At 38.9% G+C, this 13,566-nt stretch overlaps 1 protein-coding gene across 1 annotated transcript in view; it reads right to left on the bottom strand.

Annotated features, from left to right (window-relative positions):
• adamts6 (ADAM metallopeptidase with thrombospondin type 1 motif, 6) overlaps nt 1-13,566 on the bottom strand; it is a 65,846-nt gene that overhangs the window by 20,340 nt on the left and 31,940 nt on the right. Inside the window, 5 exon segments of the mRNA XM_038734231.1 lie at nt 356-479; nt 4,334-4,467; nt 6,422-6,524; nt 10,067-10,130; nt 12,534-12,679. Of these exon segments, the coding sequence (XP_038590159.1) occupies nt 356-479; nt 4,334-4,467; nt 6,422-6,524; nt 10,067-10,130; nt 12,534-12,679 (571 nt within the window).

Below are 13,566 nucleotides of genomic sequence, written 5' to 3'. Positions count from 1 at the left end.
TCATTCGAAATAGTCAAAAACATAAGCTGTTGATGGGTGACGAACGGCAAAAAGGCACATTTCCATGAAAGCTTATCTTCCTGGCTTCAGGGATGTTTTGGCTTTTGGACAAAAGTTTCTTTGCCAAAAGGACGATGAGTTATTTTGTTTTCTTCACAGTCATCTCCGGTGACACAAGTTTTTCACTTGTGGTCATCAAACCAAAACACACTATCTCTGCTCCTCCTTTTCACACTGAGTGAATCAAAGAAACCTGAAAGCTGCTGTACAATATATCAACAGAGATGTATTAGAAACCTGAGGTGACAGAATAAGTCTCTCATCCTAAAAAGGGCATGCCTGGAGTCAGTTTTACCTCCTCGGGGTAGAGACTCATTGAAGAGTCCTTCTGATGCCTCGCAGGTGCTGCCGTCCCCTCCGCACACACGACATCGATCTTCTTTAGCATCAGAGCTCAAGATGTTGTCGCAGCCCACATGCTTTGAAGCCAACAAACAAAGTCAGAGAATGAGAGTGAGTGTTGTTTTAATTGACTGCTGGAATATGGATTCAGCACAATTTCACTGTAAAGTTCATTACAAACCTCCTCAGGTAATATTTTTTACAGCAGATTGATTTTAGAGCAGATTGATTCCACTCTCGTGTCTGTCCGTTAAGTATAAACAAAGCAGCCAGTTAGCTTAGCATAGCATACACACCTCTAAAGCTCAATAATCAACCATATCTTGTTTGTTTAATCTGTACAAAACTCTAAGTGTAAAAATGGCACATTGTGGTTTTACTGGGAGTTACGAGGGGTGCTGTTATGCTAAAGTACCTGTACTTTGAGAGTAAAATTTCAGTCTTATTGAATGTTTTACAGTATATAGTTAAAACTTAAATTAAATGATTGTGAGTTGTCTGTCTGTAAACAACAATGTACACTTTAATTATCCATTGTTAACCGCTTATCCTGCGTACAGGGTTGCGGGAGCCTATCCCAGCTGACATCAGGTGAAAGGCAGTGTACACCCTGGACTGGTTGCTAGTCCATCACAGGGCCACACATAGACAAACTGCTCATGCTCACACAGGACAGTTTAGGGTCACCAACCTGCAAACCCCATGTCTCCACACAGAAAGGCCGGGGCAACTGGGGTTTGAACCCACAACCTTTTTGCTGTGTGGGGACAGTGCTAACCACTGCACTACCGTGCCGCCCCTTTAACTGGCCAGCCTCTTAAAATTATTATGCACATAACTTTTACAGTTATGCTTTTTAACAAGAATTAATTACGTTTTGATGTACGTCCATGATAAAAAAAAAAGTCAAACAACGTCTCACAAAACAGTAATTTTTGAATCTATAAAATGCAATTTGGGATGTTTTCAGAAAGCACATACCACAGACTACTTTTTCTCTTTGATTGTTGTAATTTTACGATTTTAAAGCAGCAAGAATTAGTTGATTAATTGATTAGACAATGGACTGAATGGCAATTTTCTGATAATCCATAAATCTATTAAGCAAAAATGCCTAAAAGTCTCTGATTGCAGCTTCTCTAATGCGAGGATCTGCAGGTTTTCACCAATATCTTTTAGTTTTGGATGCTGGTCTAACAAAACAGGACTCAGACGGGCATTTTCTCTATTTTCTAACATTTTATAGACCAAACAATTTATCAGTTAATCAAGGAAATATCTAAAGGTTAACTAATAATGAAAAGAATTGTGAATCACTCCTACATCATACAGAGCATACATTTCAGTAAAATGGCAGACAGAAATTGGCGTGCACTGTATAGTAAATAGGAAGTGCTTTCGAATACCAGTCTCTAAACTGTGTGATAACAGCTGTATCTGTGTGTTAATGCTGTGTAACAATACAACTGGGAGGACTGCTGTTATCACCGACGCTTACACTACTCCTTCGGTTCTTTATACTCTCTATCAGTATCTCTCCCCTCTCTGTCTCTCTGTACTTCATAATCTTTCTTTCTCTCTTCCTCTCTGCAGCACCTGGAAACAGCATAGCAGTTTTGACTGTTTCTGAAAGCTTTCCAAGCAGACAGTGTTCTGGAGATTTATCACAGTGTGGCAGTGAACCCAGAGAGCCAGCCTCTGAAATACAATGACATGCTGGATTCAGACTGGAAATAAACCTGCAATGCTCCTTTGGTAGGGAATATTCCACCTCTTAGAATTTTCTTCCCATTAAAACACACACCATGTTGTGTTTTTATATTAGAATCAGAGTAATGTTGTTGGCATAGACGCTGCACGGTCATGCCAAACAGGAATCGAATTGTACGGTCAGGTGGAAGTCAAAGCAAATACTTAAAGCGAGCAACCAAAAAGTTATTTCAGCTGCATCTCAGAAAATACACAAAAACCCTCATCTCCACACACACATACACAAACTGTACAGAATGATTTATGCTCATAAAAACAAAGACAGCCCCAACTGCCAACTCCTTTCAATAAAATGTTATTTTGCGTTGTTATTAAATCAGCCTTTTCAAATATATATCAAATGATTATTCAATCAAAACAATGATTTTTGTGTTTTATTTATCACAAAACAATCCCGGTCGAGGCTGCAGAGCCAAGATAAGAGTCAAATAAGCAATGCCAGTCATTCGCTTACAATCTGCCACAATCAGCAACTCAAAGGCGTAATTGTTCTTCATTGGAGAATGGTGCGGTTTTGTGCTTCGGCTTGGTCGTGTTTATCAGTATCTTGCAAACTGTGCTGTCAAAGATAAAAACTAGCACAGAGGCTGAGGAAACTCTTGCTAGGTCTGTTAATGTAGAACTAGCATGCCACTCTTGCTGTAATTTTACAACATTTCAAGGGTTAACAGTCACAAACAATCACAAGAGCCCACTAAGGATGATGTGTCATTATATTACTTCAAGATTTTTTTATTGCATCTGACATGCATTTCATATGCAAATCAACCGCAATACTGGATTCAATTTGGCACAAGGCCAGTTAATGCATCAATTCATTATGTTGAGCATATTAATTTTATAATGTGATTGTATTCCTTTTTTAGGGAGCTTTTTTTATCATCTGGCAAGAGCAACAGATGAATATTTTATCGATGAGCATTGCTGCTCCAAAGAAGCTAATTAAAAATAAAAAGTAAATAACTAAACAGATCCGTCCTTGTATGAAAAACTGAACATCGACACATCTCAACTCAAGGTCTGGATTTTTGATTATTTCAGAGCTTTCAACCACATATTACAAGTCTTCCACAGAGGATGGAGTTTGCTCATCATGTAACCAGGACATCGAATTTTGATGCTGGTGCGAAACTTCGTCAAAACTCCATCAGCTGAGGAATACGTGCAGTTGAAAGCCCCACAAAAAGCCACTGCACCAAGTGGACCTTAAGTCAAATAGAATTTTAAGTTTAAAATCACTGATTTCAATTCATACTTTATAAACCAAAACATCATCAGTGAGTTTCTAGTGTTTTCGCGGTTACTAATATTGATAGTTTGGTGGTATAAGGAAAACTACAACTTATTACAGTACAACTTAGATTTAATGGGGCAAAAAACACACAAGCAGTGAGACGATCAGACAGGCTGGAAACAAGCCGACAGATTATCTAAACAGTAAATGTGTGCACTGTAAGTGTGCAGAACCATGGTGAGTATGGCAGGTCAAAGTTGAAACAGGAAACTAGTCAAAGGTGGACATTTTAAGAATCACTTTGCTGATTCAAATCGTTTCATCCAGCTCAGTTAAAGATTCCTAGTCGCTGACCATGTATCACCTGACAGCTGCCTCACCGGTTCAAGCTGTTATGTTCATATTTAGGCTTATACAGACACTGTTTATGAGCAGTCGACTATTTAAAACACAGTTACCACATCCTGATTGTATTTGTGTCTTTTGCAGTCTTTTAAGCAGCTTTTAACAAGAAATATAAATACTGTGAATCACGACTTAGTTTGCCAAAACGCCCTCAGTCACAAGTGAATCAGTGCTAAAAGCTACTGACTTGGTCAAATTCGGTATGGTCAACTCAGTTTGAAGATTCTGTGTTAAAGACTTTATAAACTGTGATCGGAAGGGGTTGGCTAATCACCCTTGTTTTCTCCTCCAAATCACTTTAATTAAACTAAGGCGAGGGCCTGAGCTTCTGACTGCTCGTACAATGTCAAAGCATACTGTTATCATATGATATAAAACCGGTGGAAATTGCGTTAGACAAATAAAACCCATGTTGTAATGAACTGTAGTTTTACTTTTATAATAAATCTGCATACCGAATGTTAAGTCATGTGTATTTAGGTGTTTAAATGACTATAAGTACAATATACAATGCTCCCTTACCTTACACTCTCCATTGATGCAAATGTCCAGAGAGTCAGCCTGACACCGGGTGCCATCTATGACTGCAGGAGAGCGCTCTGTGTAGAAGTTATAGCCCTCTGCCAAGCAGTTCAGCGCGCAGGGCTTAACACCACCTGGGTTACAGAGAGTACACACAGACAGAGCACATCGTTATCTGTACATCAGCCCGCACACAGAAACAAACAAACAACGTGACCTGAACGCTCATAGAACAACTTTTGACTTTTTGACAATAGTAATCATGTGGAGGAAAGTCAGAGGTGCTCAGATCTAAAGCCCCGAGCCTGACGTCACTGTAACACTGACACCAACAGAGACAGCGCTGGCTGCCAACAACAATTAGACTGACGCAGGTTATCTGCTGTTTTTACATGACGGCTCACAGTACGAGGAACGCTGCAAGTCAGGAGGTGATAGATTTGACAAAACAGACCTCTGTGATAAAAGAGATCTAACGTAAGCTCCTCCATCTCTAAAAGAAAATAAAAACTATGTTTACATGCTTCAAACTTTTATCACTTCTTCAAGTGTTCTTTTTAGTCAAGTGGATATTTTCCACAATCTGCAAACATCAAGGAGAGAACTTTAGGGGGAGAACGGCACAAAGCCTGTACTCCTACTCCTGCCAATAACTTTGATTGTACAATAGCACTTCCAACCATTCTGGCTCAGTCAGACATACATGTTGATCCAGAAGAGACCAAAGTATGAGCCCCAGTTCTTCAAGAAAGAAAGAAAAGTAAATTCTACCATGTTGGACAAGCAGCAGATCCAGAAGATCAGCGAGGGTTTTCAAACACAGTAATCTGAGGAATTATCTATTGTTGTTAACTAGGTACATTAAGACAGTCATTTGTGAAGCAAATAAGATGACAGGAAGATTATACAGCTTGAAAAACGTAGAGATTGAATGTTTGAAATATTCCATATAGGAGATAGAACAGGTTGCCTCTTGATCGGAAGGTCGGCGGTTCAATCCCCGGCTCCTCCAGGCTGCATGTTGAAGTATCCTTGGGCAAAATACTGAACCCTGAATTGCCTCTTGTGGGTGTTCTGCCAGTGTATGAATGTGTGTCAATGTTAGTTTTTGTTTCAGCACAGAAAGGCTTAATTATAATCACTTAATTAAAGCTGGTTGCACACAAGCAAGTTCTTACAAAATATTTACACCACGAACTCCCAGGTGTAACTGTTGCGTAGATGACTGAAATAACTTCGCTTGGCTTCCTTTTTGACCACTTTAAATTGATGAGTAGAAGATTAAGACATATCTGATCCGACACTGATTTAACTGAAAATGATTTGGGAAGTTTTTTGAGTCATAACAATTCACAAAAAATAACACAATATACCTTAAATTAGAAAATGTTATGCTAATAATGTCAGACTAATTGACTAGCCAAATAGCGTCGGTTAGATTAGCATACCTGGATGTTTCCCGCTCATTCTAAAGTGCGTGAATACTCTCTTACTCTTTTATGCAAATGTTTATACTTTGTACCATGTACAAATAAAACAAAGTAATACCTACGTTTACAAAGACTTAGCAGTTACATTTAATATATATTTGCCCTTAAAACCCCTTTATGCAGTTATACTACAGCTACAATGATTCCCTGTATATGTTTCCTTGCTACCAATATTTACATTTCACACATTACTAGCTATGATAATACTTTTTATGGTACAACCTGATTTAGTAAAACATTAGTTTTAAACTTGCACACATTTACTAAAAACTTAATCAGGACTTTACACAAAAATCAATTAAAGGCCCGTTGATTGAGAAAATATGTCATGGAAGATTTCTGCATTTGTGTTATGATCACTGCTGTGGGCAGGACTCGGTTGGGAAAGGGTGATGTCATGTGTTTCCGAGCATCAAAATGAGATGACTGTTGTATCTGCTTGTGTTGCCAAATCAGTGTCAATCAGATGCGATCAAACCACACCCACACAGTCCCGATGAAGAGTTTTGGAGTATTTAACTCTTAATAACTTTTTTTCCAAACTTTGGTTGTTGCTTATTTAGTAGGGAATATTTAATGTTACTGGTGAAATACTCACCGCCAGTGTAAGGCTTCCAGTTGTAGTACTTCCCACGGAAAGGCATCATGTCAAAATCAGCACACTGCTTCTCTCGGAAATCACGCGCTCCTACAGGGCAGGCCTGCAAAAAAATAAAATAAAAGAAGATCAGGTGTCTTTACCCATTTATTACAAAGTATACATGACTGCTAACCATTTCATTAATTTCCACACAATATTAAAGTCTATTAAAAGGCTCTTGGAAATTGTTTGAGTTATCCAACTACAGCAGATATCTGTCATGAAATAATCATCAAAGTGATACATGAGATGGAAAGACTGGCTTAGATGATGGGTAGGCATGGATAATATATCTGTTGGAAAGATGAATATAGCTGTTGGTTTGCCTCTCCGGCATTGCACAAAGACATGCTGTCCTTAACGTTTGTGATCTAGGTGCCATGGCGCATGGAAACTGTAGTTGTTGTTTTTTTTGTGGTATTGACACAAAAGTTGTTTTCTAATAAAATATAAGTATTACAAAAAAAAAACCTTTGACTTGTGTAAGTCAAGCCTGGACTGAGTAAGAAATGCTGACTTTTTAGATCAAAGCTATTAAACTGCATCACCAAGCAATGATTATGTAACTTTGACAAAAAACACAAAGCAGACTTGATGTTCAACGTGATGGATTGCACATCTTAAACAAGTTTTAAGAGTCTGTCAATTGGTTTTCATGTCAAACGGAAATGAATGGAAACTGATGGATAACTGGAACGATAGGGGAAAAAATCATCCATAAATCTAAAAATCTGTGGCATGCATTCCAAAAACGGTCCGAAAAAATGTACAAGATTTGCAGTAAAGGAGAAAACTTGGAAGCACACTGGTATGGGTCCTTTAAGATCCTTAAAGATGCAGGCTAGCATGTTGTTACAATTTGAGTAAGTTGATTATCTGCAACGACTATTTCTTTATTCTGGAAAGTTTTTATTTGCATAGACAACATCATTATTAAAAACTGGACAAAGTCTGCAGAAGATGTCACATTTCATTTTCAGACACTAAAACAGACTTGCTTCTTGGAATTCCTCATTCAGAACTGTGTGTTTTGCATTTGGAGGAATTGCTTTGTTTTCATGTGTGTGTGCGCTCCAGTAAGAGGAGGTAAAAAAAAGTGGAAAGTAACACTTTATTGGTGTGAAAAGGTCCTTAAAAACCCCAAAACACTCTCCCCCGGGACAAATAAAAGCTCTTGGGTCAAAGCTATATTTCACATGCTGAAAGAGTTCCACGTCGGAGCGGGTCATAGAGAAGACTGAGCCACTTTCATTACCACTCAAGTGTTTTGCCAATATGGCAGCTTTAAACTTGCACATCAAACACGCAGATTAAGTCAGAAGAGACAGAATAATATTATTACAAGTGTGTGCTGAAATGACAACATGAGGCCAAATGAGATTTACATGCGCCAACACGTGTTTGAAGGAAGAAAAAACTTTAGGTCACATTAGTGGGCCTGCAAGTAAAGATTATTTTCATTTTCATTAACCTGTTGATTATGTTTTGAGGAGTCGATTGATTATTTTGTCTATAAAATGTCAGAAACGAGTTAATAATCACAAAAAACAACGACGTCTTACAACACCTGTCTAAACCCCAAAGACAAAAGCGGCAAGTCTTCACATTTCACCAACTGGAACTAGAGAATGTTGTTTCTAAATGGCTTAAATGGATAACAGATCATCAAAATTGCTGTCAATTAAGTATCTGTTTATTGACTAAATAATTACTTAACTTACCAGCATTACACATTACTGTATATTCGTGTGACAACTTTGGCCTGGCCATGGTACAACCTCAGACTGCAGACTCAAGAGTGAAGGGGATCTCCACTGATTTTACATGTCAAAGTCAATTTACTAGTGATGAAGAGCACTACACAACTCATGTAAACAGTTGTATAACGTCTTCTGTGGCTCTTGAGGTGCTTCGTTAAGTCGGAGAAAACTCTTATGACGTCACGTCAGTAATCTTGGTTTGGCCTTAGAGACAACTAATTTTCCTGCGTTCTAGCCGCATGGATCTAGGGATGTCAGTCGGTCCACCACTTTGGTCCAGACTGAAACATCTCATCAACTAGAGGGTGCATTGACATGAAATGTGGTTCAGATGCCCAGACAGTGAATCCCAATGACTTTGGTGATCCTTTGACAGAAGATTTGCTGTTTTGAGTAAAATGTTGATTAGAGGACAAACATTCCTGTCCCCTTCTGGATTATTTCCAAAAACCTTGGTGATCCCTTAATTTTCCACTTAGCACCATCAACAGGAAAACATTTTTCTTTGTCCAGTATTTTGGTTTATAACTAAATTCCTGCAAAACTAATAACGCAGATGTATGAGGTGTGTTCAGTGGTATTTAGCAAATATTAGCACACTAACAAGCTAAATTAAGATGGTTAACATGGTAAACTTAAAGATAAACGTCGACATATTAACATTGTCCTTATGAGCGTGTTACTTTGCTTATGTTAGCATTTAACTCAGTAAGTACAAGTAGAGGCTCACACAGCCAGTAGTGTGGTTATAGATTTGTCAATCTGTCTCCCCTCAACCTTATGGAAGTGTTATAATAAATTGCTGCAGTGCCCCTTTAAAGTCAACTATAACCTGCCTTTTTGACTATGTCTAAGCTTAAGGGGCTTGCAGAAGGTACTTCCTTTTTCAGTAGCTTTTGCACGAATTCTGCAGATGAAATCAGCCTTTTAATACAAAATAACCTCCTACAGGAAAGACGCAGTAACAGCAGCAGAAAAGGAGGGGGGCAGCTTCAACAAATAAATCTGATCGCTGATCAATGTAAAAATAGCTGAGATATAAATATCAATTCATGCATTTAAGTGTGTCAGTATTTGTCATTGTATCTACATCTGGTGCTCTCACACACACACACACACACACACATTTCCCTGGACAAGGTGTGGTCAGTGTGATGAAATAGCATTAAGGGATGTTGTTTGTTGTCCAAAGAAAACACTCAGTGCTTGCTCTCAGCTGTTATTTTTAAGACTTGCGGTTAAATGTCCACCAGGGCCCTAACTATTTCAATTTTCACCTTGTGAAAAAAAAGCCCACCTAGAAATAGTTGAACAGAGATGTCAACTTGCAGCCATGTTAAATATTTGTTTAAAGCTTTGCTCCAGACCTCAAAAAAAAAAAAGGCCTGTGAATTGCTACAGTCTGAAACTGTCATCATCATTGACTCAAGTGAAATGTCACAAACAATATATGAAGTAATAAGTGATGAATAAACCCAGAGTTACCGGGGGAATACTGAATCACCGCCTGTGCATTTTTATCATTGTCTGTCCTGCGTTCCAGGACGAAAACATGTCAGAAAGCTTAAAGGTGGTGTGATGCTCGCTAGCTAACATGTTCTGCTCCTTATAAAGCCTTTCCTAAAATACCATGTTCTGCAGAAACGTGGAGCAGCAAAGAAGAGGTTCAGCAGTCATGCTCTGACAGACCAAATCCTTCCCCGGTCTGAATGCTTCAACAGTCCAACTATCTCAGTCTCTTTACAAACCAGAGCATCCATTAAGAGGACAGTTTAGTTTCCAAGTCACTTTGTTCCAAGCAGACAAGAGTAAAACAGGGATGCAAAGAAATGATGAAACTCACGTCGGTGTTACAAGATCTGTAACGCTTCCTCTCTCCGAGACAGTACTTGCCTCCTCCAGATGGGCTGAGAGACACAGGAGAATTGAATGAGTGGGGAATTGAGAAATAAGAGGACATCTTCAACACATCACATCAAGCACATGTAGTGAGAACATTAGGAAGGGTTTGGTCAATGCAGGTCATGAAACAGGCCAAAAAAAAGCCTCTGCCAGAAGACAAAGTGCATTTGTGCGTCTGCATTTGCTGCTTTGCTGAGTATGTGTGCCAATGATTCATTCATGAAATCCAAGCTGCTCTAAGAGCTCTTAAGTGTGACATGCCATTTAGATTTGGGAGAGAGACTAAAGTCCTGTAACCTCAGAACGATTCTCTACTCACTCCTGTTTTTTGTCTACTGTTCACTACAAATCTCTTGCATCTGTGAAAGGGTTTGTTTTTCTTCTCTTATCATCTCTTACCTTCTTCCCTCAGTCATTAGCCTCCCTTTCCTCCATGACTATACTGCAAAAACTGAGCTCTCAAACACAAGGGAAAAAAGCATTAAAATGGGGGAAATATTACTTAAAATAAGCATAATTATCTGCCAACAGAACAAGAATATTTCACTTGCTACTTAAGGTCAAAAAAAACTTGAAACAAGTGAAATTCTCTAACATAAAAGCCGCCTGGTAAGAAGAAATATCTTGTCAGACAAAAAACAAGTATATTTTGCCTTCAATTAAGATAATTAATCTTACTAAGATTTTAGTTTTTGCAGTGTATTTCTACTTTATCACAAAAAACTATGAGACAGGCTCGGTAACGAATGTGTTAGAGGCTGGTCTGGCTGTGTTTTCTCTGCCTCCCTCCTCTTTGCATTGATGCCTGAGCGCCAGCGATCACCTTACACAGGTGTTCCACATTATGCCTTCCCCTCTTCCCCCTTTTTTTCCCCTTCCCTCTGGTTCACCCTGGCTCTTTGTCGTGTCTTCCCATGACATGTTTGACGTAATATCTAGCTTCCAAAAACAAAGGAATGCAACGCTGGAAGAAGGATAAGGATCCCAAACGTCTACTTGCCAGACGAAGATGCACTGGACAATAATTTGTCTAGAGAGGATACACCAGAGGCCGTAAAACAAAACTATGCAGCACTATAATCTACAGTTGAGAGTGAGCTGTGTCTTAACTTATTAAACAGGCTACATCAGTCCATCTCAAACAGCATGAGGACATACTTCTGTGTTTAGTTTAATTAGAGGATAGTGCTGTCCAGGACAACTTTAAAGAACCATCTTCTGCTGATTATATGCCTGTCTTATTACAGCAAGATTGTGTAGCTTTTGAAAGAAGAAATAACACAAGTTTCCTCTTAAAGAATTAAATGTTTAATTCATTAACGATTAAATGAACCCTTGCCTAATTAAATACTCTTTCTGCTGCAGCCTTGCGTATTCTGGCATGACCACTTGCTTATGGTGGTTAATGTTAGCTAATGTTATCCAAGGAATGTTAAAATCAAGGGCAAGTGAACCAGGTTGAAGATACTCGAAGACTTAAATGTCTTTTAGGATCTTCAACCTAGTCCCTTTATTTTAACCTTTCTTGAATAACTATGACCTGGATGAATGAAAACCTTCACAGACATCTTAGCTAATGCTAGCTAACGTAAGCTGCAGATTCGGCTGTAGGTTCATCAATGCGAGCAACCCCCTTTTCACATGTCAGACTGTTTTCATGTTGCCAATTAAAAAACACTGATTATAGACACTTTGAAGACGAGAGTGAGTGCAAAAGCAGGAAACAACAAACACATCTGAAGTATGGTGTGTTCATTTGCATTTTTACTATTGTGATAAAACTATTTAAACGAGTATCTGTGACCCAAATAGAGAGGTCATAAATTCAGCAGCCTTACATCGCAGTACCTATCTGAAGTTTGTAAACATTATCATTCCTTTCTTTTTGTTCAGCCCATCGGTTTACATCTTCAATTAATCACTTACTGACTGATTTCAACAGGAAACACATCATATTTAAGACGCAGTGATTCCATTTGATGGGACCTTTAAAGCCCGATGCGCTTGCAAATCATGGTAGATCAAGAAACACATGGTGGGATGGTTACAATATTGTCTTTTTTTTTATCGGAATAGGATAATAATTTTGACGGGTGTTAAGTTAAGTTAAATGCTCCGTTACATCCTGTAGGATTCTGCAGCAAAACCATAGCAAAAATTAAAAGTCATCACCCAGAGCTTTAAAGGAAGCGCTACTATGACGGGTTTTTCCCAAGACAGAAGGTTTGTACCACTGGAAATATTTCACTACTAACTTCCTTCAGACACAGTTTAATTAGCTCTGATTCCCCTCGGATATAACGTACATACACACAGCATACACATGTGCACATACACACAAACACACACCTATAGCCAGGACCTGGATGTGTGTGTTCAGCTTGCTGTGGCTTACTTTGCCTACTTACGCTGGGCTGTCACAGTGCCTCATGGAGGAGGATACACCGCCCCCACAGGTCCTGCTGCACTCCCCCCACGTCGACCAGGGCCCCCAGCCTCCGTCCACACTCTGAGGCCAGGTACCGAACCCCACACACTCCCCCTGGAAGCACCACTGGTTGGGGAAGAGCAGAAACACAGAGAGAGGGGAGGAAACTTTGGTTATTGTGCAGTAGAGTTGAATAATTTCTTTACAACAAAAACAATGACACACATTAACGATTGTCTTAGTGTCTTCAGTTAAGGCGAGAATCACAATAACATGCAACTTATTACAACACAGAATGCTTAAGTGTCAGTTTTACAGTTTTCAAACGGTTATTAGCTGACTATAAATTTATGTGTCTGTGTATAGTGAAATGTAGACTATACAGAACCTGACTGATGAAGTTTTCCTTCAGTAACACATTGTCTCTCCCTCTGTCTCGCTTAAAAAAAACATACACAGACTAACTTGTGATTATGCTAATACTACCCTATAATTTCATTTCTGCATTAGTCCTGTTATTTCTCCTCCCTTACCTGCCATTTACCATTTTTGTTATTACTGTCCTGGTTTCCTCCGCATTGAGGTTTATTGTAGGATAGTCCATGTGACTCATTTCAGAGTGATTTTCATCATTAAAGGAAACATTTGCGGATATGTGGTTATTTGTTTGGTTAATTCACTACACTCTGGGGTTTTCCTGTTACAGCCTTACTTAGTCTGTTGCGATGTTAGCAAACTTCAGGTAAATATTAATGTCAATTATATTACAGACATTACTGAGTCAGAGTCAAAACTCTAAAGCTGACTTATTGTTGCAGACGGATAAATTGTTGTTGGTCAAGAAATAGTTTCAAGAAGTAACTCGTTTTTAGTTGTTACTTGTCCTTTTCACATTTCTGTTCGTGAACTGGCTAAACAGATAAGATACATCAAGTAAGAAGATAACTTCAGTTTTTGGCAGGCATGTTTTTGAACTTTGGACAGAGCCAGGCTAGCTGTTTCCCCCCGCTTCC

The sequence above is a fragment of the Micropterus salmoides genome, unplaced genomic scaffold (assembly GCF_014851395.1).
Source record: "Micropterus salmoides isolate LMB-PRFRI ecotype aquatic unplaced genomic scaffold, ASM1485139v1 Ms_hic_scaffold_20, whole genome shotgun sequence".
Taxonomy (NCBI): Eukaryota; Metazoa; Chordata; class Actinopteri; order Centrarchiformes; family Centrarchidae; genus Micropterus; species Micropterus salmoides.
The sequence above is the reverse complement of the archived record's forward strand: the minus strand, read 5'-3'. Positions and strand labels throughout refer to the sequence as shown.